General features: G+C 41.5%; 1 protein-coding gene across 1 annotated transcript in view; it reads right to left on the bottom strand.

Moving 5' to 3' along the window:
- Nucleotides 1-18,794, bottom strand: part of LOC134880600 (synaptic vesicle glycoprotein 2B-like) — a 56,929-nt gene extending 38,135 nt beyond the window's left edge. The window contains exons 1-3 of the mRNA XM_063907594.1: nucleotides 18,576-18,794; nucleotides 4,144-4,737; nucleotides 2,751-2,977 (exon numbers count right to left, since the gene is read on the bottom strand). Of these exons, the coding sequence (XP_063763664.1) occupies nucleotides 2,751-2,977; nucleotides 4,144-4,379 (463 nt within the window). The 5' untranslated portion in view covers nucleotides 4,380-4,737; nucleotides 18,576-18,794. The remainder of the gene's footprint in view (nucleotides 1-2,750; nucleotides 2,978-4,143; nucleotides 4,738-18,575) is intronic.
- Between the last annotated feature and the right edge of the window lie 7,513 nt (nucleotides 18,795-26,307).

Below are 26,307 nucleotides of genomic sequence, written 5' to 3'. Positions count from 1 at the left end.
CCGGTACAAAACTCTCTTCAGAGGAGAGATCAGACGCTCCAAAGGGGCGTGGCCAGCAGCAGTTCCAAAGGGGGCGTGGCCAGCAGCAGCTAGTTCATTTAAAGCTACAGTCACAGAATCAGCACTTCAGGAACAGGGCTGAAATAGAGGGGGATGAGGCATGCCACAATGTTTGGTATTTTGAGCAAAACGCTTCACAGACATGTTTTGTATAGATATGGCCCTACAGTTTATTGTTCAAATATAGCATGATAGGAGACTTGAAATTGTAAAATCCATTTACACAAACTGCATGAAACACATAAAAACCTTCAAAATACAAACCCTTGAACCAGCTCTAGCAGGGTACAGCTGTGAGGAACAGACTGATATTTACTTTCAAGCTCTGCCCTGGTATATAGGGAACGCTGTGCAGCTCCCCCAAGGTCAGGACAAAAAGTATTGATCACTTCGGCTGCATGCTGACTCACAGTGTTGTTGAAAACACAGCGCAGGATCAAACTGGGGGGGGGGGGGGGGGGGGGGTGAGCAGGGGTGAGCAGGAGTGATTTTGTTTCTCTGATCTTCTGCTGCTGAGTCTGGTTGTTTCAGGGGGTTTGGGGGAGGTTCGGGTATAATGCCGATGATAGTCACAAAGAAGAGGAACTGCCAGAGCACTTTCTTCTTCCCTTCTCTGAACCCCTCTCCACTACTTTTTATCCCTTGACATTTCATCTCTCCTTCCTACCTTTCCCCCACACCTTCCCCTGTATCCTGTTGTCTCCTCTTAACTGGCTTCCTCTCTTGGACCCTCACTTGCTCAACTTAAAGACCCCACAGAAACACTGTTTATTCGTGACTCACACCCTAAACATCACAGAACCTTCAAACAGCTACAGTTGGCAGAACACACAGATTTATAGCACACACTCCACCCTGCATCCTCACTGCCCATTAGCTAATTACTGCAGCAGTCATTTGAGGATTAACTGAGATTAAGGAAACCATGCACTCTTAGCTACCAGTGTGTTAATGCCATCAATCTCATTTTATCAAAAAACAATCCAATGTACACATCATTTTAATTATATCCAGTTTGAAATAATGTTTGATTATGATAATGCACACATTGATACAAGACCGCAGAAAGCCGGCACCCCTTCCTTCAGACTGCTCAGCTTTGTCATTAAAATAAAGATCAGTGATCAGTTTCATTGTTTTTTTTAGTTTGTTTCTTTAGGGCTGCACTTGTTAAAAATTGCTTCAGATAAACCTGTCAGCTAAATGTAATGCACTTTGACGCTTAATAATAAACAAATGCAATAATAACTACACTGAACTGTTGTGCCTTCACCGCCTACTGATTGGATTTGAAAATAACGTGTTGTTTCCATGTATCTAAATGAACAGAGGAAAATAGTGAAGCTATTTTCAATTACAGGACTGAGAATGTAATTCATTATTACGTTACTTTACCTAAACATAAAAATGTCCCGAGGGGTGTGTGCTCTCCCCCACAAACTAACAGACACAGGAACAATTTCTTTCTGCAGCTAACAGCGTTCACCTGTGTAATCACCTTTATATATAGTGTAAGGTAATAACCCTCAAACATCAAGCACCCTCTTTACCACTTCAATTCAGAAACTGCACAACCTCAACATTCCCACCCGACGCATGTGCATGTGTGCAACCTACAAAAACATCATACACCTTCAATCCTAACCATTACTTAAATCACAGCCAAGGTGTATCTTCACAAATATAATACTCATTTCACAATATCAACCTTTGACCTGAATAATCCTATATTCTTTCCATCACCTCTTGCACTCTTCTCCTACTGTGTCCTACAGTCATGGTGTTGTTCTAGTTTTTAGTTGTGTTATATGTCTATGTTTGAGAGCAACGAAAAACCAGTCAAATCCATTACAATCAGACTGATTCTGATGCTGAACTGAACCGCAGGCTGAGAGCCAGTGTTTGTGTGGCTGGTTGTGGTTAGGTGTTCTCTGTTGTACCTGCAGCCCCGCTCTAAAGGGACAACACAGTTTAATGGCCCATGGCTGCAGAGGAGACGTTAAACCACTAAAGGTCAGGAAGAACATATTTTCAGGAGGTGTTCAGGTATTCTTCAAAGATGAACTTTGATTGCACAAAGAGAACCATAAAATGTGTATTCATACAGGTACAGTATGTATGTATAACTTTGCTTTCTACCCATAGTCCACCGTATTTTGTATTTTGAGTTGGGTGAGCGTTACACCAAATGTGTGATGGTCCCTGTTAAATATTGGGAAAGTGTTTACTTTGCATGAACAGTAGCAACAATAAGAGCTGGTTTTGTCCGGTCAATTGATAAAAATAAAATAAAAAGTACTCTCCATGATGTTCTTTGATAGGATATAACATAAAAAGGCCTACAGCTATGGTCATGTTAGATTAAACATTGCTGCAGTTATGGTTTTAAAGCCAAGATGTGAGAAAGTATCATACACAGTTGGAAAAAAGCTGAGAACCGATTTTGAATTAAGAGCAATAAACCCTGGGTAATGCATATTAAACCAGTTGGGTAGAATCCCTCTCTGGTAAATGTCCTCCAAACTCTGGATCTGCCTGATCATGTCTGGTTTAAAGCATTGAACTTGGCTGATGAATTCTTCAAGATTCCTTCACAGAGAAACTCTTTATAACCACAGTGCAGCACGGACTGAAACACTTCCCACTCAGAAGCCACACTGTTAGCAGTAGTAAAGCATGGCAGCCCTTACCCAACATCCCTTTCTCTGCATTGGAGAGACACAGGTCCTTCTCTGCAGAAGGTAGAACGAACGCTACCACAAAGCACTCGACTCCATCAGCCATCAGAGCCAGGCCCAGTACGACGAAGAGCGTCCACTGGAACTTCCCGTGGCCACAGTCCTCCATGATGTCCTCGTACTGTTCAGATAACTCTTCCAGTTCAGAGACCTCACTGCCAGCGGCTCGAGTCTTAGCCCTGGGACACAGAAAGAGAACAAAGGAGAAGTCTTAAAGAGGAATGAAGATGTGTGTTTGGACAAGGGATTTCAAACCCTTAAAGGGATATGTTTGAAATGGGTTTTTGGTAATTATTCCAAGCAGAACACAGGAGATGCTGGTCTCCTGCTGCTTCTATACAAAGAATAACCCTAAATAACAGAGTCTCTGTGCTGTGGTGGAATAGATCTTTCTTAAGACTTCGGGTAGAGCAACGAATCTGGCTTTAGATCTACATCGTGCTGTCTCAAAGCGAGGAAGGCGCTCTCAATATTATTAAGATAGTGTCGACTTAAACAGACTTTACTGATTTTTCTTTTTTGGTGGGCCTTTCTTTCAGGTTATATGTTTTGCTGCTGCTACATTCCAAAGCAATAGCATGCTTCACTTCCGTTTTGTAACTCCTGTCTGCTACTTCCAGCCTGGTCTCACGGCGGCATGCCGACCGTCATCTACTGTAGGAAATACACTTACACATACAACCAAGAGCAAACAATACCGAGTTATACTTTGAGCTGTTTGCGTTTGATCACAATGACAAACAAATATAGAATGTAATAATGGTAAACGTTACATTTCTATCCATTGTGCAAAGCCAAGTCATGGTTAAAATGACAGTGATAATACAACTTTTATTACTGTCATGTGTATTGTTGCTTTGCTTTAGTTATTGCTGTTCTATCAAGTTGTTTTATTAATCATTTTAGGAATCACATTTTGTCTTTTAAATATGTCTTCACACAGAAAGCGATCAAAATAATATATTCATTTCAGACAGTAGCTAGTAGCAATGCTTCTATACTCAAATTAATAGCTATGTTAGATGTTTGCAAACCTCTCACCCCCTGAATGTGTGTTTTGACCTCTTAGAAAGTCCTCATTTTATACCTCTGATAAACGTTGTTATGCCCACAGTATATGGCTAAAGTAGTAACTTCTTTACTCGTGTTTCCCGAAAGTGGGGGTATTAGGACGGAGTTAAATGAACTGCAGTAGCTGTCACCGCCTCCATGTTGCTTCTGTAATGGTCAGCTATCTTTACTTATTAAGTATGCTAGGCCTAATTTTAAATAGAAGGACCTGCTTGGAATCATTCTGCTAATGTTGCACATTCTCACAACAGTCAGAACCACGTGCTGTGCTCACCGCGCTGCTCTCTGTGCAGCCTTCACCTCGTCAGGATGGGGTATCCCTTGATATTCTCCTTCGTACATCTGATCCTCTTCATCATGTCCTTCTGTTGCATCGCTCGCAGCATCCTCTTCCTGGGTAGGGTAGTCCGCCTGGTAACCATAGCCATCATGGCCTCCACCTTCAACGTAACTTCCATAGCTGTCACCTCCTCCTTGGTGGTATACGTTGTTTTGGTATGGGTCAGCCATCTTGGTTTACTAGGCTCACTACGCTAATGGCTAACTTTACTGCAAGTGCAAGGTGACTGTTTGGCTTGCTAGTGATGTGTAGTCTGGTGGTAGGTCAATAATAGGTGAGATTGCAGGTTGACCCTTTAGTTCAGCAGGAGGAGGTTATTATTGGAAAATAGATTGAGTAAAAGCCATTAGTTACAGTGTCCGTGTGCATTTTACAGCCAATATTTACTAGATTAAAGTAGATATTCTAAACATAAATCTTAAATGTCTCTGTGTAATAATGCTTGATGTCTCTGTCCCCAGCGTTAGTTGTTGTGATGCTGCTACGAGTTATTCCAGTCCTGTCAGATATTGTCTTCAGTTTTCACTCCTGAAAAGAAAGAAAATCACGTTAGTTCATCTTCATGGCAAAATGTTGTAAGACACTTACAGTTCTGCAGAGTTAAATGAACAACTGCTGTTTGACAATTTATCAAGTCAAAGTCTTTCCATTAGTGTGTTCGAAATACTGTTCCCCACAAAATATACATGATATATTGAATATGTATATACATACACTAGATGTCCATATGTGTTTAACCACATAGTTTCTGTGTAGGATAGATCAGGGAAAGCTGGAGTGCACTGGCTCTCCGGGATAAAGAAATATTAAAAACGTTCTAAAAATAACTAAAATACAAGCTAAACAAAAAAATTAAATCCAGATTAAAATCCAAATTAAAACCCAAGTTAAAAGCCAAGTTAAAAACCGAGAAAAGGAGACAGAACAGCGGGACCTACATGTCTCCTGCCCTCCCCGTGGGCTCTGGAGGGAGGTATGCGCCGGGGACCCATCCTATGGGGATCAGTTAAAAACCTGGCATTGGGGTTCATTTGTTTCTGACACAAAGTTATAGTTTTTGACTCATCCAAAACACAATGACCCATGAGACACGAGTCCCATTGCAATTTTCACTAAATTACCGGTACTGCCAAAGCAAGGTGGAAATTTAAGATCTCATCAGCAACATGTGCGCACCTTGTCCATTAAACCTGCTCCATGATCTGAGAGGCATTGATCCGTACACCGACATCCCTGCAGAGCAGACCCTGTTACAGCAGAAGGACTGCCTTTGTCAGTGGGCAGCAAAACAACGAGTCATGGCACTGACAGCCACAATCTCATGCCCTTAATCATTTCTAGTGTTTACTCAAAATCACCTTTGTTTGTGCAGCTGCATAATGAGTGTTGCATTTGTATTACTCTATATTACACTTTCTTTAATCCGTGTAAACCTGCTTTTTTTTATTTATGATTATTGTTTTGTTTAAAAACTGTTTTTAGATAGTGTTTGCATACACTCTCAGAAAGAATGGTCTTTTTTTTGTCTTTTTATCCTTCAACAAGAAGCCTTTACAATCTTGGTCTCTGTGGTTGGAGTCATCATTTTATTTTTTTATTCATTTATTTAACAGGGACAGTGCACATTAATCAACATTTCTGTAAATATGCCAGTTCATCTGTAGTCCCTGGACAGATTTAGTTAGTCACCCTGAAGACAAATTTCATTTTAAACAAGTAAATACAATCAATAAAAACATGCAGCACATAAAGCTACTACATACTTTACAAAATAGGTTAAGGCTTCAGTCGCAGTATTTTCAAAAGTGTAATGGAGGAGTAGTTTGACATTTATGGATGCTTATTTACTCCCTTGCTGAGTGAGTCTCATCAGTCTCATGCTGACTGCAGTCCTGATCTGGAGCCAGCTGATTAGCTTAGCCTCACATAAAGACTGGACACAGGGAAACAGCTGGTCTGCCTCAGTGTCTCCATTCTGATTAAGAAAAAAAGAACGTATAATATTCACTAATTAGCACATACGTGTTCCAGCCTGTTAGTCACTGTCAACTAGTCACAGCATATAAGTAAGCCATTAGTGGTTGGGGTGATGGCCAACCGATTTATTGCTCCACTTTGTTCTACACAGTTCCATGAATATCCCATTGCCAATCAACTGCTGTTCTTTCAATCCCCTTTGTTCTACCGTGCTCTCATCCTACTGCAGGTTACTTTCATAGCTGATATATATATACAGCGGGTAAAATAAGTATTGAGCACGTCACCATTTTTCTCAGTAAATATATTTCTAAAGGTGTTATTGACACGACATTTTAATCAGATGTCGGTAACAACCCATGCAGTCCACACATGCAAAGAAATCAAACCCTAGATGTCCATAAATTAAGTTATGTGTATTATAATGGAATGACACAGGGAAAAAGTATTGAACACGCTTACTGAAATGTATTTAATACTTCGTACAAAAGCCTTTGTTGGTAATGACAGCTTCAAGACGTATCCTGTATGGAGAAAACAGTCTCATGCATTGCTCAGGTGGGATTTTGGTCCATTCTTCCAAACAGTCTTCAAGTCTTGAAGGTTCCGTGGGCCTCTTCTAGAACTAAACGATACAATCTTTAGTTCTTTCCATAGATTTTCTATTGGATTCAAGTCAGGTGATTAGCTGGGCCATTCAGCTTTATTTTCTTCCTGTGAAACCAATTGAGAGTTTCCTTGGCTGTGTGTTTGGGATCATTGTCTTGCTGAAATGTCCACCCTCGTTTCATCTTCATCATCCTGGTAGATGGCAGCAGATTTTTATCAAGAATGTCTCTGTACATTTTTCCATTCATCCTTCCTTCAATTATATGAAGTTTGCCAGTGCCGTTTGCTGAGAAACAGCCCCACACCATGATGTTCCCACCTCCAAACTTCACTGTTGGTTTGGTGTTTCTGGGGTAATGTGCAGTGCCATTTGACCTCCAAACATGGTGTGTATTATGACATCCAAAGAGTTCCATTTTGGACTCATCTGACCAGACTATATTCTCCTAGTATTTCACAGGCTTGTCTAAATGTTGTGCAGCAAACTTTAAACGAGCTTCAACATGCTTTTTCTTCAGCAATGGAGTGGTGAGCGTGCACACAGGCCGTGGCGGTTGAGTGCATTACTCATTGTTTTCTTTGAAACACCTGTACCTGCTAATTCCAGGTCTTTCTGAAGGTCTCCACAAGTGGTCCTTGGCTCTTGGACAACTCTTCTGATAATTATTTTCACTCCTCTGTCAGAAATCTTGCGAGGAGCACCTGGTCGTGGCCGGTTTATGGTGAAGTGATGTTCTTTCGACTTCCGGATTATGGCCCCAACAGTGCTCACTGGAACATTCAGGAGTTTAGAAATCCTTCTGTAATGCCATCAGTATGTTTTGCAACAATAAGGTTGTGAAGGTCTTGAGAGAGCTCTTTGCTTTTACCCATCATGATATCTTTCTTGTGTGACACTTGGTAATGAGAGACCTTTTTATTGGCCATCAGTTGGAACTGAACCAGCTGATATTAATTTGCACTGACAAGGGGCAGGATTGCTTTCTAATTACTGATAGATTTCAGCTGCTGTCTTGGCTTTCCATGCCTTTTTGCACCTCCCTTTTTTCATGTGTTCAACACATTTTCCCTGTGTCATTCCATTTTAATACACATAACTTAATTTATGGACATCTATGGTTTGATTTCTTTGCATGGGTTGTTACCGACATCCAGGGCTGGACTGGCTATCTGGCGTACCGGGCAAATCCCGCCAGGCCCTCCAACATTGTGGGCCTTCCCAGGGCCGGAAACAAAACATACATTATATATATTATATTTTTTATTGATTCCGACGGTAAAAACATGACACATCGTGGCCCATTGGATGCTTCTCTTGAGGCACATTTGGCTAGTCCAATGAAATTCCTTGGTTCTCGAAGGTCCGCCCCTCCCTAGAGGCCCTCACTTGACCCAAGTCATCACCTCAAATTTTGTAAGCGAATGGTGGAGGATAGAGAGGTCGCGAGATGGAGAAACAAAAGAGTGGCCATGAGAAGCGAATGGAAAAGAGAAAGCAAAAACTTAAAGACGACGCAGCAAAATGTGCAAAAATCACCGATTTATTCAAAAGCACAAGCTCAACCTCGGGTTCGGGCGGTGGGGCCGCCGGTACAACGACAACGAGCGCACAGGTGGTGGAGAATGTAGAGGAGGAGGAGGCGGAGGAGATGGTGGTTCGAGCCGGGGAGAACCAGAGGAGGAGGAGACGGAGAGACGAGAGTCACAGGGAGAGATTGAGGTTAGAATTCAGCTCAACACACCCGCTAGCTAGCCAATGCAGTGTAGCTATTCACCGCTTCGGCGTTTCGTTTCCCATTTATTGCCTGAAACCAAGACCAAGTTGTCATCCTGACTTTATCAAATCAGTCACAAACATGTACCCATTTGATATATTTTCATGCACTTCTCTTGTAATGTTGCGCCAGCATATATAAATCTTCCATTTGTCGAGTTGTTACAAGGTCATGTGATGTGTTTGAAGTTATGCTAGTGCCGTCCCGTCTAGAAATACCCTAGCTAGCTAGGCAGATTGGCTATTCACTGCTTCGGCGTTTTTCCCATTTATTGCCTGAAACTAAGACTAAATGTGTCGCCCCCACTCTCTCAAATCAGTCACAAATATGTACCGATTTATTTTCGTACACCTTTCTTGTATTGTTTTGACAGCTTATAGAAATCTTCCATTTGTCTTGAGCTGTCAGCTGTCACAAGGACGACATGTGCTGTGTCTTGTAATTGCTAGTGCGTGTTAGTTATGGCATCCCCCCTTTCACTTTCTCAAATCCAACAAATATCTTATTTCTACTCTACTGCTTGTCGTGTCTTGTGCAACTGTGATTTTATACAAAATGTATTTTTGTAATATTTTCCTTCTGTAATGGCATGCCACGTCATTATCAAGACATCTCGTATTATCTTAAGTTTTCTGCCTATTTGCACGGTAGATGGACAGGTAAGAAGCTGACTAGCCGTGCTACTGTTTAGGAATAGCTGATAGCTGATAGCTACGAGCTCACTCCAATTTGCATGACATGTAAAAACATGGTATATTAGCTTTGTTGTTGGCAATGTGTATCTGATATTTTAATCGCATCTTCATGAGTTGCATTTTCCTGTGGTGGTCATGGATAGGCTATCCTACCATTCACCACGTTGTGTTGTGGAAAGCATTAAAGCAATGGATGTTTCAATTTCTTCATGGTTGAGACAACGCAGTTGGATGTTTCAAGGCGTATTGTACACGGAACTTTAACAAGTTATGTTGGAAGCCTAAGCAATAAGAAGCGGTCACTTGGTTTTGCTGTGGTGAAAAAAATGACGTGTCCGAAAAAAAACACTGTTAGACATAATGACTAGCTTACGCTCTTTTGATCTGTCTCAAGTTGCATTACAGTTTATGCCTAGACAACCAGAAACGTTTTGGTGGGGGGGGGGGATTCCATTCAGTAAGCTATATATATATATATATATCAGTGGTGGGCCGTCAGGGCCAGCAAGGCCTTCTCTGCTGGCCTAAACATCATCAGAATATAAATTAAATTTTGATATATTTTTTCCACAAATACGTATTAAATTATTCCCCATAGTCTATTCTCTTCATTTTATAGCGTTCGTCTGGGCTGCGCTGCTTCCAGCCTCAGAACGAGATTTGGAGGGCTGTCCTTTATGTTAGAGCTTTTATCCAATCATATTTCAGCCATAATGTGTTGCTAGGGTCAAAGAAATCTGCCCTTAGGCCTTCAGAATCAACAGTGCGGGCAGCTATAGCTTAAAGTGAACGCAAACAAAACTGTGGCGTTAACCAATCAGATTTCGAGGTGGCGACAATGGGCCAGCTAGCAGGCGTACGCTAACGTTAGCACGTGCACATCTTCTGATTGGATACGAGGCAGAGCTAGGCAGTAGGCAGAGCCAAACAGTCTATGGGCAAAGCTAGCAAACAGAACTAGAACTTGAGCGAGCTAATTTGTGTAGATTTCTACAAGCTATTTTTTTCAACCCACAATGGCTGAAGGAGGAGAAGAGATCAATTTGGTCGAAGATATAATTACAACGCCATTTTCAAAACGAACTTTTCATGTAAAGCTACACATCTTGAAAAGGGAACGACCAACTCCAACGCTAGAGAGCCTAGCACAGCAGGGAAACTACGAGCGGTACCCCTGGCTAGCACTGCAAATTGTACTGCCGGGAATGCCTGGTATTTGCAACTGATCGATTTGGTGTTTGGAGCCACACTAAATTTGCAAACTTGAGTTGTCTAACCAAGGCAGCAACGAGACACCAAAGCACAGCTGGGCACTTGGAAGCACTGGTGCTTTTGAAAACCTTTGGGGACACCCGAGTGGATCTACAGCTCAACGAACAAGTGCGCAGGGAAACGGAGCTCCACAACGAAAGGGTGAACAAAAATAGGGAAATATTGAAAGACTGATTGATTGTGTCCTGTTTTTGGGTAAACAGGAACTTTCATTTATGGGACACGATGAAAGCGCCGAGTCCAGAAACAGAGGAAACTACGTGGAGCTTCTTTCTTTTCTTGCTGAGAACAACACAGATTTGCATTACCACCTGTACACAAACAACATGTTTACTGGGACGTCAGGCAAAATACAAAACGACCTGATTTATGCTATTGCTGAAGCGATGGGAGAAGAGATCAAAATGAAGATTAAAAAAGCACCCTTTGTCGCTGTTATGGTGGACGAGACGTCAGATGTGGGTAATGTAGCACAGCTGGCACTTGTTCTGCGTTATGTGACAGACACAGGTGTCAAGGAGCGGTTTGTCAGATAATCTGATTAATTAAGTTAACTGTAAATGCTGATGTATTGATTATAAATGCTTCAGAAATATTAATATAACTCTGTTGTACTTGACTATGTTAAGGTGATGCAACGCCCGGTTATACTGCGTTTCTGTCTAAATGTATAGTTTCTAGAGCCATGGCGTCATAATGATGGTATTAAGAGGTGGAATAATTCAGGTAGGACTGTGTAGGACATCACTGAAGGCCTAGGTGTGAAATGCACGGCCCGCCACTGATATATATATATATATATAAAAATGGCGCTTGGGTGATCAAAAGTGCCCGGGCCCTTTTCAGATGCCAGTCCAGCCCTGCCGACATCTGATGAAAATGTCATGTCAATAGCCCCTTTAGAAATATATTTACTGAGAAACATTGTGACGTGTTCAATACTTATTTTATCCACTGTATATGATGCATGATATGCACTGATATATAACACCTCAAGGAAAATCTGCTAGATCATAGTGTGTCAATTGAGCATCACTGATTATTGTAATTCAGTTTACATTGTGTGTTCTCTTCAACTTCTTTAACATCTTGCTACCTGAGGACAACAACAATTGGGAGAGATTTATTTTTTGTCTTTCCTAAAAAAATATTCAAAAACAAACAGGGTTGAATGCAGGCGCGACCCACCAAGGCTCAGAAGCTTTACAATAAATCCATGATCTGATTGGGTATTACCCAGCAGGCTGGGCTGGAGAAACTGTTGGATTGCAGTAACAGTGCAAATGTATTTTTCTGGGGGAAGCAGGAGGCATTTCTTGGAGTTCAAACCACAGATGGTCTATGAAATTCGTCTTTGGGATTCTCCACCTCCACAGTAGATTGTGATCAACCTTTAGCTTTTCCTTCTCAGGCGAATTTGCTAAGAGTTCAGTATCCTCCATGTACCCTAAATATCATTTACACTGCTTCTCTGCTGCACTCAAAACAATGAAGGCTTTGTTAAAGCTAGCGTAACCTATGGTTTGTTTTTTGGAGCGCAAGCTAAATCATAGGGGCAGGTTAATAAAATAGAAAGCATAAAGGAATTAATGAAATACTTTACAGCACAAAGTGTGTGAACATTGGTAGTATGTTTTGTTTCTATCAATTCAAAGTGAATGAGAGTGAAGCATAGACAAAATTAAAACTAGAGTGGAAAAATATATATGACGGCAGCGTTGTTTGATATTTTGTTGGTGGCTGAATGACTGCGCTCAGGATATTTGTTACTGATAGCTGTCCAGCAGGAAATGAAAACCTGGACACACTGAGTTCCTCTCTGCCACATGACTGAGCAGCCTGTAGTGACGGCCTTTCTTCAAACACCATTAATGTGATACAGTCGGCAATGTCAGCATGTTTATTTAAAGACTTTTCTCCAGCCTCTGATGCAAACCTGGAGGACGCTGCAGTTCATTTCAGGACACTGCACAAAATCATAATAATTATTGAGCAATATTCTTCAACGCTGTTCAGCTGTCATTTAAAATATATATTCCCATGTGTGTCTCAGTGGTCAAATTTATACATCCTGGCATTGTGTAAATGTGTCCTGCTTTGTGTGTAACAAAGTGAATGTCATTCAAGGTCCCCTATTATGCAAAGTTCACTTTTGATGTCTTTTATAAATAAATGTGTCCCCGGTGTGTAAGTAGACTCAAAAAGTGTCATAAAATACAACCCTCTCTCTTTTCCTCCTTACCCACATCTCTTAAAACGGTGGTACAAACGAGCTGATCCAGTTTTGCCGTTCTTATGATGTAATAACCAAAATGTGGGCTGGCTTTACATTGAATTCTTGGCAACGTTCCGTTCACGTGACACGTCCCAACCTATCATCCCCCATATACAGTCGGCAGCTGAACCCCTCCAGCTGTGTGTTCAGTAGGATGTCTGCTGGAGGGACTTAGAGTAAAGTTGTTATATTTATAATACATATAATGTCACTTTTCAAGTGGTAAACACTGAGAAAGAACAAGCTATGAGCTGTATCAGAAACAATGCGCCACATGTTCTGGAAATATGGTCTGTATTTACATTAGCAAGTGTAGCCAACCATAAATGCAAACTACCTTTTGGCCACCGGAGTGTTCCGCTACAGTGGTACGGCCCACTTCTGCATTCCATTCACTTGGTAAACAATATGTAAACAGCTGATACCTGATAGTTCTGTCCCGTTCGAGCGAGACGTTTCCGGTAAGTCTCCACAATCATCGAGGTAGTGGCACGTTAGGCTCTGGTTGTTGACTTTTATACCTTACTTCAGCAGACTGTAGCTTTGTCTGTGACGGTAACACGACCAGCGGTACTGTGTGGGTTAGTGAGGGGCTGCGCTGTCCGAGATACATAAGGCAGGAGCGCTCAGAGATTTTATAAAGTTAAGGTTTATGGCGGCATTTCTATAACGTGGGCTTTGTTCTTTTTTAGATTGTCCGTCACTGCTGTTTTGTGTCCCTGGTTTTGATTTGTTAAAGTAGTTTGTTTTTGATGCCTTTGTTTACATTATTGTTCCAATTTCTAATCTCCCAAGAGTATTAGTGTTTTCATTATCTGTATAAATCTGTATCCAATGAGCTGATATACTGTTATACTCCAGCCCCCTGACGTGAGCGGCAGTTTTGGGAGTAGCCTATAATTTATCACTTTCTTTTCAGTTTGCTGTGTCTACAGGGCACGTGTGAGTGGCGGTGAGTAATCTTTAGATTTTTGTAATTGTCTGCGCTCGTTTAGTCAGTTTTTCTAGGCTGGATACAATTTTAAATAATATTCTTGTTGTTGATAAATTCCTCATAAATTGTTGATTTTACTGGTAGAAGTAGCTACTGTTTGTAATGTATTAAATGTGTCTGATATTTATAAATAAATATCATATTTATAATTAAATATCATACTCTTGGGAGTAAATCCTTGTCTTTATCCTTTTTGTTGACTGCCAACTGTATCGTGTTTCTAATTGAATCTGAGGAGTTTTGCTGTTCGATACATGTGAGAAAAAGGGCAAATTTGATCAGTAGAAACGCTAACTTTAGGCCGTGTGCACGGCCGCGGTTAGCCTACACAAGCATCTTTAACACTCAGAGCTAACGCTGTATACTGGAGAGACTGTGTGTAATATAAAGGTCCTGTCCTTGTGGTAAACCGAGAGAGAAACGTTTGAGCTCCAGACTGTTTCAGAAATAATGCTGGATGTGGTTTGGAACATAATATGGCGTTTAATCACGGCAGCGTTTAGCTGAGTTTCTGCTGGTACAGAGATCATGACGCTCCAAAGGGGCGTGGCCAGCAGCAGCTCCAAAGGGGCGCGGCCAGCAGCAGCTAGTTCATTTAAAGCTACAGAATCAGCACTTCAGGAACAAGGCTGAAATAGAGGGGGATGGAGGCATGCTACAATCATTGTTGGGCATGTTACTTCCCAAATGTAATAAGTACATATTACTTATTACTGTCTTTTTATGAACAGATTACGGCATATTTTATGTTTTGAAACCAAGTAACGTAGAACATTTCAAATGTGTTAAAAGTGCTATTCTGAAGTATTTCATCCAGTCCAAAGTGGCACACAAGTTCAAGCTTCAGCTTCAAAACTGTACTGATAAAACAAGTGGAACATATTGTAAATCAAAGCAAAGACTAATGTCGCTATTGTCTGCAGTAGATGCAGTGTTGCTAGCGATCAGCGATGGTTGTATTAACCATTTTCGTATCCATGATTATCCACAGACGCGGGTCACTGCACTACTGAGCACGCACTATGCAAATGACGCAGCAGTGCAGGTCACGCACACCTGACATTATAACGTTACTCACCGTTTAGGTGGACAAAATAAATGCAATAAGAGATCATGCTACATCTACCATACATACTGTAAGAACACACACCAATCAGCAGGAGGCATGGAGACAGTCACAACTTCCCGTTCTACAAGGAAACCGAAGTAGGGAATGAAGAAGTGGCAAACGGCAAGGTCCTTTTCGTCTGCTCAAACTGAAAGAAGATTTGTGGCTCATGGACATAAATAAATTCATCATACACACACACACTAATGTGCACGGTTATAAATCTTGCAGATGCAGCTTGTCCCATCATAAATATTAGGTATGTCGTAGCTAGCTGCTTGGATTCAGTCAATTCAGGCAGTGTGCAAAACACAGTACAATTCAGAACCATGTTATCATACCAGCACACTCTTACAGGGATGTGTTCATGTCCATCATCACACACTCTACAAACAAATCCATACGGAGATGACTGCACATACACTGCCAGCCTGTGGGTGTTGAATAAGTGACAACACATCCTTGGTCTCTTGATGGATTTGGTCCTTCTACTGTCTTTGTCATTTCTGCCATAACATCGCCAAACGGCCTCCAAGCATTCCATTAGAAAATCCTCCCAGAATGCAGAGTTTCTCATTTAAAGGGCAACTAGGATCTTCAGCTGCTATCTGAATGTGCAAGCAGTTGTGGTCAAGCGTATAAATAAAGACCCTTGCTTTAAATCTAAACTACTTTTTTCAACTAGGTCAGGTACAGGCTTCCACTGGAGATTAATGTGGATGTTCAGCTGGAGCAGTGAAACATACGCTGCATGCTGCTTTTCAGCTCAAACTCTGAGATGAAGCAAAACAGAGTGAATGGAGCAACGTTTAGCAATAAGGGCCAAATTGTCAACAGTGGAGATTCTGATTCCATCTTTAATAGTATTTAACTGTGGTTGGACAGGGGTTTGTTTTAGGAAGGTTGTGGTCGGCAGGGTCAATACTGACATCCCACTTAAGAGGAGGTTGACTCATTAGCCTTTATTTAGTATTACCTGTGTGAGACACTCTGGGAGCTGGATCCCCACTAGTACGGCGCCTGAGCTAAAACTTTCTTGATGTCCAGCACATCCGTAGGAAAATGGACCAAGGTACTCAGCCATTCAGAATTAACAATAGAAATGATGAGCCTGGTTTAGCAGTGCGCTGTAAGAGTCTTAAAGTGAATTTATATCCTGCTATGATATAACAATGACAAAGTTTTAACCAAAAAAGTAGGAGACCACTGCAGCATTATCAGTTTCTTTGGTTTTATTATTTATAGGTATTTCTTTGAGTTAAACGTTTATTTATTTTTTAAATTGTATTCTATGAACTACAACATTTTGCTGTGTTGGAATTCAGCAGACACTGGAATGGCTGCCATACATGTAGAGATTGAGATTTAAGAAAAATGTGGAGTGGACTGTACTGTACTGTAGTTTTCATAGTTTCATTGATCGACATATTTTCAAAACGTATTCAAAAATGTTGTGCTGCTAATGCTGTTGGTGCTATTAGTAGCTGGCAATAGTACTGATTCACATTTATCACTTTTCATGCTCTATTTATAAGACCGAGAACATTAAAACACAGCGTAGACAATGATAGAGGTTTCTCCTGCTGAAACTTTATCTCACTTTATGAGGAATAGCTAAATAAAGGGAGATAAAGTTTCAGCAGGAGAAACGTCTATCAGAATGAGTCTCTTGCACATTTTATGCCAATGCATCAAACGGTTGTCCAGATATTTCACTTTGAACCACAGTCCAGCAGTGGCCAAGTCAGTAGGGGCTTGGACTGGGAATCGTAGGGTCGCCGGTTCAAGTCCCCGAGCATCAATATGGAAAGTGGACTGTTACTTGGAGAGGTTCAGTTCACCTCCTAGGCCCTGCTGTGGTGCCCTTGAGCAAGGCACCGGACACCTCCAATCCCCCCTCCCCATTGCTCCCCGGGCACTGCACAATAGCTGCCCACTGCTCCTAGTACTAGGATGGGTTAAATGCAGAGGACCAATTTCACTGTGTGTGCTCTGCTGTGTGCATGTATGTGACAAATAAAGAGGGTTTCATCCTCCGATTCTATCTATCTATCTAGTTGACAACCATGTGACGGAGCCAGAGAATAAAGGAAGGGGGTCGCCAGAATCAGTGAGGTTCATCCTCTGGGGATCACACATAATATAATATGACAGAATAATATGTGTAATTTATCCAATAGTTGTATCAGGCTGGACCAAGGTGGTGGAGCTGCTCACTATGGGCTAAAAATGTAGGATTTTTACCCAGACTGCTCAGCCCAGCTAACCTTTACAACCCAGCATCTCTGGATCAGACCTGAGCTGCCACACAGAGGAGCAACATCCTGGAGCTGCCATGTACTGTATTATTCAAGAGCTACTGCATGTCCCAGCACACACTGTGTTGCCTGGCAAAGAACAATTAAAAAAAACAATTTCAAATGTACATACCGCTTCACATAAGTCCCACATTCCAAGTATCCCCTGACAATGTGTTTTTGCAAAGTTTTTCTGTCCTTTCTCATTCTAAAGTGGTTGTATTTGGTTGTACAGGTTTTTGTCAGTAGTGTTTGAAAATCAGCACAAAAAACACCCCCAGTCTAGGTCCAAACATTAGTCAGGAAACACTACAAAGAACATGACACTAGACAACACACTGAGAGGAAACACAGAAAACACTCCTCTAATGGTTACTTTACTCTCATCGAGAAGCTACACCTCTTGTTCGACAGGAAGTCTGTTTTCATGACAACCCTTTCAACTTATTGATTATTGGAAAGAAAGAGCTGTGATGAACTCTGATGGCAAATATAAACCCTGCTCAGACCCAGGGTGGATGAGAGGAGATGAAGATGGAGAGAGAGCTAAGAGTCAGCCCCGTCATTTAGACAGAATTAATAATGCATTACGTTCCTACAACAGGGAAGGCCTCATACACACACAGTTTCACATCTCAGCAGAAGTGAGCTGCATTCTGGTACAGCATTATCATCAAATATGTTCAGCGGGATCTAAAGGACCATGCCATTGTTTTTCAATGTTTACCAAAAATCCTAAGTTTTATATTTTCCTGAAAAAGCAAGAAAAAGCTTGTAATATGAGTATGTGTGTTTGTGTGTGTGTGTGTTTGTGTGTGTGTGTGTGTGTGTGTGTGTGTGTGTGTGTGTGTGTGCGTGCGTGCGTGCGTGCGTGTGTGTGTGTGCATGTGTGCGTGTGTGCATTGACTACATAATGCTATTGGCAAGCAATCCCTGCTAAGTAGGAGCCTTTGTGCTTCCTTTTTTTGGAATAGATTAATGTTCCCATTTACTCTGCACCTTGTTACGGACTCTAAAGTGTCCTCAGTGTTTGCTCTGTGCTCGGTGAGTTTCCTCTGCACTTCACACACAGTCTGTGTACATACAGCTGCTCCACGGTTGGAGCACACAGATCTGCTCATACTGTAAACAGCAGATTATCTACTCTGATCAGAGAATTGAATTTGATTTACAAATAGATCCAACATGGCAATGCTGTGTTTATCTGATAGCACCACTTATTGAAGCCACAAACAACTCCATAATAACGTTAGACATCTGGGGTTTGAAGATCTAAAAATAAATGAAATCCCTGGATTATTCTTCAATGATAGCTCAGTTTCCTTATAAAAACAAATCAAACTGAATAGAAAATCACTTCTTACCAGAACAGATCAGAGTGAAGTTAACGTCGAATCGATGGTGTCCAGACCGGACCAGAATTCTGTCTTAAAATCGTCCGTAGCCTTAAAATTGAAGAAGTTTTTGTTGCTGTATCTGTAAAGAGCATCAGTCAGGACTGAGGGATTAAAGCAGAGTGCCAGCCTCCCTCTCTCCCCCACTCTGTCTCTCTTTGCAGTACTCCTCCCTGCTGCCACTCTCCCACCACAGCTACAATGGTACGGTCCACTCCTGTGCTGCAGTATGTGCGAGGACATGCCATTTGGCCCCGCCGGTCGAGGAGAAGGGGTCGGGTGGGGCTGGGGGTGGGAGTGGAATGAAAGAGGCATATGGGAGGCTGGTGGGGGGGTGAATGAATGGCAGCAGGGAGGAGGGATGAGGAGCTGGACTAGGGGAGTGACAGATGTGTTGAGTGGAGAAGTCCTGCAGCTACACACACACTCTGACCCTGTGTCTGGATCAGTGTGTAACATTTACATACATTTACATCCTTTATCCCATCCTTAATACCACATTATTATCTTAGCTTCTCGTCTGAGACACACACATCCTGAGCAGCTGCAACGCATTCTGAGAAAATGTTACTTTAATCTCCCAGAACAGCTGGTTTTTCTCACTTTTTTTGCTATGACTAACACTTCTACCCTACAGTCACTTTGACTCAGCATTAAATAGGTGCTCTTTTTTTGTCTCCTTGGATTTTCTATCTGTTTCTGCTGCTTGTGCACAAACTGCACCTGCATCTCAGCAGACAGGGTTAAAAACACTACCGGATAAATGAAACAAAGAGACGGAAGAAAGTCAGAAATGGTGTCCTACAATCTCAAGACAATCTACTAACACTCAGGAAATTGCACTCTTACAGTACGGTCTGTATTTGACTTAAAATCAGTTTGTAAAAGTAGATACAACGTCATTTAAAACCGATGGAACGACGCCTCACTAAAAGTACATTTGGACTGAAACTTTAAGCTTATGTAATGGTTTATTGTAGTTGAAGTCCAGTGTGTGTGTGTGTGTGTGTGTGTGTGTGTGTGTGTGTGTGTGTGTGTGTGTGTGTGTGCGTGCGTGCGTGCGTGCGTGTGCACGAGTGTGTGTGTATGTGTGTGTGTATGTGTGCAGCACCAAAGGCACACCATATGGAGCACCTGTCTTGTGCTCATTAGTGGTTTAGGCTGGGAGGGGAAACCTAATCCTACACACACACACACACACACACACACACACACACACACACACACACACACACACACACACACACACACACACACACACACACACACACAGATGCTGCCTGATGTTCCTGGTGTTTAATTTGCCCTCTCACACACAGGGACATATTAAGAACCAGGACTGTATCATGTGTGTGATCAGGCTTCTCATTTCTCATCTGTTTCACCGGGACCCCTGAATCACTCTCTTAGTCGAGCAGCACCAGCCTGAGAAAACACTCTTATGCATACTATACCAGGGGTGTCCAAACATTTTTCACTGAGGGCCACGTACAGAAAAATATACTAATAACTGGGCCTCATAAGTTACGTTTTAATCAATCAAATGTGTTGGCTCCCTCCCTCCCTCAAAACAGGCCCTGCACAGCCCTGTGAGTGGACACATGGATACTACAGTATACTGTGTAATATAGTTTTATATACATATTTAGGAAGTACAATATAAGACACAAGTTTCATGTGTGGGCCATGTTCTATTATACTTTTTTGAATTTACTATGGGCCAATTCAGAATGGGTCAAGGGCCACAGTTGGGCCTCGGGCCAGAGTTTGGACACGCGTTCTATACTCTCAGCTAGCTGCCACATTGTCAATAGCCGACTGTACTGTAATGGTAGAGGACAGAAATGAGGAAATGTCCTCAAAGTGTGCAACACAGTGATGGAAAGCTTGCTTCGGATGGCTTCACAGGCTGGTTAGATGAACCTAAAGCGATTTACATACTCTCAGTACTGTGGACCATCTCGAAAGGTGCAATTTGAATTTAAGTGTCTAGCCAATGTGACTGCATTGGGTGTCAAGGTGGGATCAAACCAGTGCCCCACCATGATCTGAAAATCAGCCCACACACCTACCGTATTGTAATGTATAATGTATAAATATATACAATACATTCAAACAACATTCTGAATTGTTTATTTCCAGTCTTTTAATTTCTCTAATGTATAATGCCTTTATGCTGCTGCAATGAAAAAAAAAATCCCAAATTGGGATCAATAGAGTACTTCTCATCTTGTCTTTTAAATCATCACACCCAGAATTTCCAGTATGAACCTGGGGACTGGAGTAGAAAAAAACTACTATGGTGACAGAGTACCTCCCTTTCAGACCCCCCCTCAAATACATGTACATGGTTTGAACCAACCAGCCTTAATCCCTTCATTCCCATCAAAGCAAAACCAGTAGATTTGATCTAGATCGGGAGTAGAAAGTAATATAAGGCCTCACACACACACACACACACACACACACACACACACACACACACACACACACACACACACACACACACCCTTAATCTAGTGTACTGTGCAGTACAAAACTGATGGCGGAGGATTACGTCGTAATCTGTCAGCCTGAGAAGAGGCAGACATACTTCACAATTAATATCCTGACTTCTGAGCATAGAGTCGACAGGGATCAACAACTGGCTGACGAGGATTTGGCGTGTCATCAGACAGTGTCAACCTGTTAGGATTAAATGGTCCCTCCCTCAGACACACACTGCAGTGAAGGCCTGTATGCTGCCCACACACTGCTAACACACATCTGAAAGTGTATCTAACCTTTGTACTTGACTTCATTTCTTAATGGATCTTAAACTGCTGATTCACTTTCCTGACGGCGGCTCTTTCAGTTGCTCTTAAATTACTTTAACCAATCAGTTTAATTCTCCCTGCCTGAGGCTGCAAACACAACGCTCACTCAGCTCTGTCACTTCTCTACGCAGGGCGGAGAGACTATGATCTGTTCTGGATCATGGTGGCAGAACATACATGACCTGCAATATATTGAATGCCCAAAAAGGACAAATAACACACTCCTGTACAAATGAATAACAATAAAATGAAACAATAATCTGACATGGATCTAGAAGGTCGGTCCCTCAGAGATTGATCAGGCTGATCTGGCACAGCACAGCACCCTAGATTGTGATTGGATTGGACCGGACTGAGCCCACCTACACAGTCTGAGAAGACTAATGCAAAAAACTCAATAATGGAGTTGTGTTTAATTTATGAACATTCCACTGGCACAATTCCCCAGGCTTCCCTATAAAACATATAGACAGTTCCTTAAGAAATGTTGACCAAGGCTGAAACACATTTTCCATGTGCTCCTCAGAGAAGTGTCCTCCATGTTATGACGATCAAGATGGTCAACATTACTCACTAACAGAGGTGGGAAGTAGTGGAGTACAAATACTTAGTTACTGTACTTAATTTCATTTTTCTGGTATCAGTACTTTGCTTTACTTACTACTTATTTTTCTTATTACCTTTTACTTTTACTTCTCATATTTTTAACACAAATACCTGTACCTTCTACCTCTTACATTTTCTAAACAGGCTGATTACTTTAGTTTGAATCTGCGTTTGGTGGCGTGATCATTATTATTTAGAGTCATTGTGTGCCTATTTATTTTAACATGATCCGTGTGTCCATCATTTCCTGGTCTTCTCTAAAGAAGAGGAACCAATGAGAACTCAAGTCTATTCCCATCATCCTCTGAACCGGAAGCAACTGCAGCGCCTTATTAGGCCAAACTGTGCCAGTACCAGAACCCCAGCTAGCAGAATAACGGCGGACGTAAGGGCAGAAGCGGAAGAGGCAGAGAAGGGGGATGAACTTAGTGAAAATACAGAGAGCAGCAGAGATATTCATCTCCCTCACCCATGGCCATACATGAGGGAGATGTTTGCTATTTTATCGCCACACAAAACCATTCATGGCGAATGCGATGCAAAATTCTGTCGACCCAAAACCCAGGAACTTTTGGCTTTTATCCCCACTTTGGTTTTCTTTGCTTGTGTTCTAAATGGTGGTTGTTCACCGTTGAAACATTAATTAGCTAACAATGACATTATTAAAATATGAAATTGAAGATCATTGATGTTCTATTGATAGAAAGTGAGGTCCATTCACCAGGTACTCGATAAACAGTTGGTAGTTATCGGTACTTTTTACTTGAGTATATTTCTAAGCCAATACCTCTTTACTTTCACTTGAGTAAAGACGTTTAGTCAGTACTTCTACTTTTACCAGAGTATTTTTAAACAGGAGTATCTGTACTTCGTGTGTATTTTTGCCATCTCTGCACACTAACTGACTCTGATCTGCATAAAAACTACATAGATGGATTTGTCTGTGTCAAGGTTATGTATTTTCCTCATACTGCCTGTGCATAAATTACCACTTTTCACTGAGTCTGAAAACGCTCTGAAGAGCCCATGCCCCCACCTTTGCAAAAGCGCACTCTGCTCTGATTGGTTAGGTGGCGACTGCTGTGATTGGTCAACCGCTGCCAAATGTCACGCCCCTGAAACAACTGTGAAAAAATGGCATCGCTTGTTGTGCCGTACCACCTTATTACAAATAAATAATGATGGATTATCAGTAATCATTTCAAAGTGACACAGAGACATTGGATTAACCTTCAGCAGCGTTTGTATGACCTTGAACACAACTTTTGATCACAAACAGCAAAGACTGTTTATAGCTATGGCTCTGTAAAGTGAAGCTGTTTTCTTGCTCTTTCTTGACTGCTAGTTCAGTGAGTTTTATACCAATGGAATCTGTGGAATCTCAGGTTTCAAATGATATGTGGTTTGTGCAGATAGCATGAAGTAAAGAAATCGCCGTAGCTCACTCGGTGCTATGTAGCGTTAGCTCATTTTCGTTCAGTGCTGATTTAGACGCTTGGCATTATGTTTCGTTTAGGTAAAATGGTTAATATTGTCTGTTAGCTGAGTTTCTTTCCGTTGAGTGGGTATGCCACATTAATAGGTTGTTAAATATTAACACAGCCTAAAAGCTTGGTAGCGTAGCGTTGATAGCGTTAGCTTGCAACTTTGCTGAGGCAAGCAGTGTGCTTGCGGCTCAACTCCCACAACAGCTCCACAATTCAATGAAATGTCGAGAACACAACCATAATTTGGGTTTTTGGTCCGGGTGGAATTGTGGTAAAAATAAATGCTAGCCACTTGTTTTTCAAATCTTCTTCCTTAGGTATGCAAACACAGAAAGTTTTGGTTCACAGCGAGAGTGGCAGCTTCTCCTCGCTATGGTTCCTCTGCTCCGCTCGGCTTTACGGAGAGGCTCGCACTGCTATTGGCTAGAATTCAGTTCCGTATCATGGTGAGGTCAGTGTGATACGGAACTGAACCAGGAAGACCATGGAAGAGAATCTCCCTCTGGCCTGAACTGTGGGATTTTAGCTTTTGCAGACCTATTACATGCACACAAACATAAATAACACACTACGGGAAAGGGAAAACCCCAAAAAGCATAATATGGCCCCTTTTAAAGTGGCTTCACATGGACAGTATCACAAGTTACTCTCTTGTCCTGGATTCGACTACCTATTTGCCGATAACCTGGCACAGGTCAAACTCCCCAAAGGAAACCCATATTAACAGGAGAAAAGCAGCTACCTTCAAACATTACAAATATCATTTTTTGTATGTCCTTACACCATGAAAAGCAGCCTTGGGTCGCTTGAAAGGTGCTACAAAAATGTAATATATTATTATTATAACATTAAAAATATGTTCTGAATATCAGTTGCACTGTGACTCGTCGTCTGTGAGCCCACCCACCTGGCTCCGAGAGCAATAACCGGTTGGTGGACTGTCAGTCAGTAGGAGGTGACTGCTACATAATTTGTGCTTGGTCACAGAGACTCCTCCCTTAGTCAGCAGCATGAGATCTTTTTTAGCTGAACCATCTGTCACACACCGTAAACCAGTCAAACCAAAACACACCGACACACACACATGCATTAAGTCACCCATAGGCTTGTACAAATCCACATGAAAAACCACGAACCAGACATTCCCAGATTTACAGTCGTCATTTCTCCGTCCGTCAACGCTCTACTCCCTTTATTCTCTTTCACCTCCTCCTCCTCCTCCTCTTCCTCCTCCTCCTCCCTCCATCCTTTCTATGACACTCCCTGCCTGTTTTCTTCCCTGCATTATAAATCAGGCTGAACACAAATAGCTCTCTCTCTCATACCCTCGACCTCTTCCTCTCCACTGCAGTCTGTCAACTTGTTTAACTTATCATTTATTTATTCACTGTAGAGCTCTATGCCTCAGTAGAAGTAATACACTCTGCATAGTGGAGGAAAGGGTCTGGAGCATTTCTCCACATTATCTATGACTTTTCTGATGGCTGATGAGGCCTCTGTTTATATTTCAGACTTCAGAGATTTTTAATCAAATGATTCACATTAAAGAGGTAATAGTTTTCAGTCATGTTCAATAGCAGCACAGGTAAATCAGATAGCTGTTTCTGAAGAACTGCAATGACAACATAAAGCCACTAGTTTCGTGCACAGGGCCGACAGACTTACAATCAGGTGGATACTCAAATGTTGAACACTGTACCATATAAATAAATAATAATCCTCATAAAACTTCAAGGCTATCTGTATGACATGCAGTGTGCTATGTAAAGATATCGATTTTTTTTATCCAGTCAGAATTTGAAAACAAGTCAGATCTTTTAGGAAAACAGTAGAAAGAAATAGTTGGAAATTCAAAAAAGTCAAAGTTTGGAAGAAAAAAATCTGAAGCTTAAAAGAAGATGATAATGGCCACATGAAGAAGGAGTTAGAATAATGAGAAAATAATAAGACATTTTAAAAAGTCAGAAATTAGCAAAAAATACAGAATTTTTGGGGAAAAAGTTAAAATTTAGAAAACAAATCAACATTTTTAAAAGTCGTCATTTAGAAAAAAAGTCTGGTGATTTAGGAAAAAAGTGATCATTTTGAAGAAATATGCAGGAATTCCATGCTTTCAATTTGAATTGTTTACCCCCAAGTGGCCAAAAATAAGTGAATGCCCCTTTAAACTTTATACATGAAACAATCCTGCCGACCTGTTTTCTCTGCAGACACAAAGAAGATTGCAGCTAGACTCAACTTCAAATCTAAACATGAAATAAGATATTAATATTAGGTATCCCTTCAAGATGTACAAAGATGAAATGTTAGTTAGACCTGAGTGAATATTTAATAGTTCAACTTTAACTTACTTACCTGCAAACATACACACACACACACACACACACACACACACACACACACACACACACACACACACACACACACACACACACACACACACACTCACACACACACACACACACACATACATACACACACACACACACACACACACACACACACACACACACACACACACATACACACACACACACACACACACACACACACACACACACACACACACACACACACACACACACACACACACACATCTGGATTGTATAGCATGCCCATTATGTAAGGTATTTCAAATCACCACCATCACTCATAAATGTAATTATGCAAACAGTTGTTGCCAACAGAAACCTTTGATGATGAGGAGGTAATAATAAGGAATATGATGGTGGGGGTGTTAGCTCACCTTATCTCCTGACGGATCATACAGCGGCGGGATTTCCCTCCGCTCTC

This window comes from Eleginops maclovinus, chromosome 2 (assembly GCF_036324505.1).
Source record: "Eleginops maclovinus isolate JMC-PN-2008 ecotype Puerto Natales chromosome 2, JC_Emac_rtc_rv5, whole genome shotgun sequence".
In the NCBI taxonomy this organism is placed as follows: Eukaryota; Metazoa; Chordata; class Actinopteri; order Perciformes; family Eleginopidae; genus Eleginops; species Eleginops maclovinus.
Note: the sequence above shows the minus strand (reverse complement) of the source record. Positions and strands in the feature narration are given on the sequence as shown.